The sequence below is a fragment of the Cyprinodon variegatus genome, unplaced genomic scaffold, assembly GCF_000732505.1.
Source record: "Cyprinodon variegatus isolate N-32 unplaced genomic scaffold, C_variegatus-1.0 Scaffold583, whole genome shotgun sequence".
In the NCBI taxonomy this organism is placed as follows: domain Eukaryota; kingdom Metazoa; phylum Chordata; class Actinopteri; order Cyprinodontiformes; family Cyprinodontidae; genus Cyprinodon; species Cyprinodon variegatus.
In genome coordinates, this window is record NW_015151036.1 from 452874 (window position 1) to 456909 (window position 4036).

Sequence of the window (4036 nt, forward strand, 5' to 3'; positions counted from 1 at the left end):
ACAAATGCAGTTATTTTAAGAAAAAATTACTTATCTAGATTTGGATTTTTTCCAGTGAGAGTTCAATGTTTTTATCCTTTAGGTTTGGCATTACTTACATCTTTACATTGATGGTAAAATTAAACCAGATTATTGAATAAATTACAGAAGAGAACTCGAAGAAGTGAATCACAGAGAAGATGCTAAAAGTTTATAGAAAAGATTCTTATCACACTTACCTCCTGCCTGCGCCCTCCTCCTGATGACCAGGTTGACTTGTCCGTTCCGTCCCGCCGCATGCATCAGATCGATGACGTATCTGTGCGGTTTCCCCACCACCGGGATCCCGTCCACAAACAGCAGCTCATCGCCCGGCCGTAGCCGTCCGTCTACATCTGCTGGACTCTTCTCTATGATCGCTCCAATAAGGATCTATTTATTTCATTTAAACAGAGAAAGTTGGATGGGGTTGACCTCCAGATTAAACTTAGATTATGGGCTTATTGTGTGAATTAGCAGGTGTTACAGTTATTGTTAATCAGAAAGGATGTCTAACTTTACATCCTGTGCCTTGCAGAAGGGTTTGTGTCCCTTGAACCTTTTTACATTCAGTCTCTTTACAACCTACAATTAGTTTGCAGTTTATCTAGATTTTAGTGACAGATTAATGCCAAATTGCACATAACTATAAAATGGAAAGCAAGTGATGCAGTTTTCATATTTCTTTTGTTGAATTTTTTTTTTACAAATACTAAGTAGGCATGCATTCATCTACTTTATTTTGATACCTAAATAAAACCTACTGAATTCAAGTTAACTAATTATTAAATAATCCATTTGTATATAATTTAATCCCAGTTAATTCAGGCGAACTGTAATGGAAAGTAAAAAAACATGGAGCCAACATTTTTTATCTGCACGGACAGATCACATGCAGTCATTTACAATCTCAATAAATCTGTCCAATGGATGCAGAATTTTATTCTTTTAAAATATTCAGAATCAATCAAACTACTTTAGAAATTGTAGATTTCAATAATTTACATACTTTTTGATGGCTGAAAAGAGGACCACTATTCTCACTCAGTTGACGGAAGTTTTTCATATTTGCTGGCCTCCAAGCGCAGCATGGATGGATCCTACGTCTTTTAAGTTGAGTTGGGTTGCTTATTTTAATGTTTTAATATTGGGTCAAAGATTTTGACCAAAAAGAAAGACTTTGCACTAGTGTGTAATTTCCCTCTGTTGAATCGGGGCTCATCATCCTGGCCTTGAGGCTCGGCAGTGGCAGTATCATACTGAGGAGATACTTCTTTTTACCCCAAAAAGGGGAAAAAAACTAATTAGAAATTGTATTAAACCAGAGCTACAACAGGATGGTTTAAAGGAGAACTTCGGTCACATTAAGAATACAAACTTCTGAAAGTTCTTTAAATATGAAATGATTCCATCCTGTTCAATAAATGATCAGTGTTTTTAATTCAGAGTAATTTTCATGTGAATGTGCTTTACTGGAGGCATCCATGTTTGTCAAAGAACACTACTGCCACCTACTGGTTTGTGACGTCACGGTGCGGTATCGGCTGTTGATCAAGTCCCAGTGCTGTATCTGGTGTTTGTCACAACGCGCTATTATCCAAGTCATCTTGAAAACATTCTTCTTCCAAATGTTGGCTACATATTACGGGTTTTTTCTCTGGCCAGAAGTTCGATGGCAAATCCTCCCTCTTCAAGTTAGCGATCCAACGACCAACCCGTCCGTGGAGGATCAGGAATCAGAAAGGTGGAATAACTCTTTTTTTCACTTTTACCCGATGTATTCCAGCATCCAGCTGCCATGCACGTGGGCATTGTCAGTTTCACTATAGCTCTGGTGAATTTCAATGGTGAAGTCCTCTGGAAATCTTCAATAATTGTTGTTGATTGCAGATGTGTCTAGTAGTTCCCATTGATTTAGCTTGTAAAGCGGGGAGAATGGCGCTAGGCTTACCGCACCGTGACGTCACTGCTGGAAGATGGCAGCAGGGAGGGGTTACTATATTTGGGCAAAAATGGCCGCTCCCAGACTAGGTGATCGCCATGAAAATTATTATTATTTGTTTTTACTGATTAATGTTAAATTAATTAAATCACTGCGAACGTATTGGTTCAAAGTATATATAGTTATCCAGTGATTATTCCTTGCTGACCAGACTTCTCCTTTAAAATAAAGTATTTTAATCAAAGTTCAAACCTTAATCCAATAAAAAATCTGGAAAACTTGAAAAAGAAATGCTCACTATGGCTGCAACTAACAATTTTTATAAGTCGATTAATCTGTCTATTATTTTTTCGATTCATTGATTAATAATCGTATAGCAAAAGATTCTTTAAAGAAGACGTTTTACTAAATTAAACCGGGTGAAACTAAAACTTTTCCACAAGAGGAATTCTAGATAGAACAGGTGGAAAGAGTTTTTTAAATCTTAAATGCAAAATGTTTACATATTTTTTACAATCTCGGTATCAGTGTGTCGCTCATTCAGCTAAAGGCATGTTTTACAGTCTCTATACTCCAGTTAACGATTAATCGATTACTGAATTAATCGATTATTTGAATAATCGATTAATCCAATTAATTGTTTCAGCCCTAATACTCCCATATATTATATCTAAACAGTAGAAAATGCAGCTCATGCTTTTTCAGATTATTTTAGATTTCTTTTAGGTCACAATCATTTATTTTTTCAGTTTTAAGTTTGTTGTTACTATGTGACAAAATGTAGGAAAGCTCAGGGGGGCGTGAATACTTCTGCAAACCACTGTGGTTGGAGGGTTACATCAATAGCAAGCCAGCACTCTCTCAGGGCTGAGGGTCAGGGGTTAGGTACACAGAGTGGGTGTGGAGTGGATTAGAGTAGAAAATGACAGGGTTTCACACCCATCGCCATACGAGCCTTCTCACGTGTCTCCACACTCACAGGCTGCCCGGCCTCATCACCGCCCAGCACCCGAAAACCAAACCCAGACTTCTGTCTGCGCAGGTGGACCTCGATGTCCTGGTATTCTGCTCCTTTAACCAATAGAAAAAACAGTTAGATCACATGTCTGGAAGATGGGAACAATATCCGTCAAGACATCATGCATTTACCTGATGAGTCCACAGGAAATACAGTCCTTGGCTGCACAGTTTCTGGAGAAAAGAAGAGAGAAAAACAATGCAGACAATAAGAGAGAGAGAGAGATACCAAAAAACAGATGCTCCCATATAGGACCGAATCTTCTAGTCAGCACTAATGTCATCGCAGAATCTCAGCATCATCCATAAAGTCAGGAAGTGCTTACAGAGGGTAATACGGCTCTTCATTATTTACAACACGAGGTGGGATGTAAGCACTGATCTGTAATCAGGGGGCTCCATGCTACACCATGATCCGCGGCACACGGGGGCAAACCCAGCCGCAGACAAGAGGCAGCGAATGAAAAATTGATTCCAATTGTATCTGCTTTAATCATAGCGAGCGCTCTGCTGGGACTCAGCATGAACAATGAGAGAGGAAAATCATGACTGCAGACTGACACAGCTGTTTGCCCCTCCAGTAGGATGAAGATAAACCATGCATTACCATAAAACTGTTTGAAGTCTAACAAACAGCATCATTTAAACATCAGGGCAAGTTGTTTTTCCTCCATTTTCAACAAAGAAAGGGCATTAACTAAAATGGCTAATGTAAAATAAAGATCTGCCATAAAGCAGCAAAATGGAACATTTTCCTTCCTATATATAGAATAAAGACGAAAAGTAAATACATCCTCTTTCAAAATGATTTAATCCAAAACCCCAAAAACCCAATAGATTCTACAATGTCATGATTTAATTAGCCAAGAAAATATAAAAAGCTGCAACCAGACGCTGTGGATCGTGTCCTTTAATAATAAATGGTCCTTTATGTAAAGACCATTTTAAGGCAAGACTATGCCTTAAAATGATGGGAAGACATCAGGAAGCTCAGAAAAATTACTTACAACCCAGGATATCTGCTTCAGACTCAGTTTTACCAACAGAAACAGTTTTTTT

At 38.3% G+C, this 4036-nt stretch overlaps 1 protein-coding gene across 1 annotated transcript in view; it reads right to left on the minus strand.

The window, feature by feature from the left end:
* The window catches only part of LOC107095904 (membrane-associated guanylate kinase, WW and PDZ domain-containing protein 2-like), a 147610-nt gene that overhangs the window by 44377 nt on the left and 99197 nt on the right, over positions 1–4036 (minus strand). The window contains exons 10-12 of the mRNA XM_015392271.1: positions 3110–3151; positions 2940–3031; positions 219–411 (exon numbers count right to left, since the gene is read on the minus strand). Of these exons, the coding sequence (XP_015247757.1) occupies positions 219–411; positions 2940–3031; positions 3110–3151 (327 nt within the window). The remainder of the gene's footprint in view (positions 1–218; positions 412–2939; positions 3032–3109; positions 3152–4036) is intronic.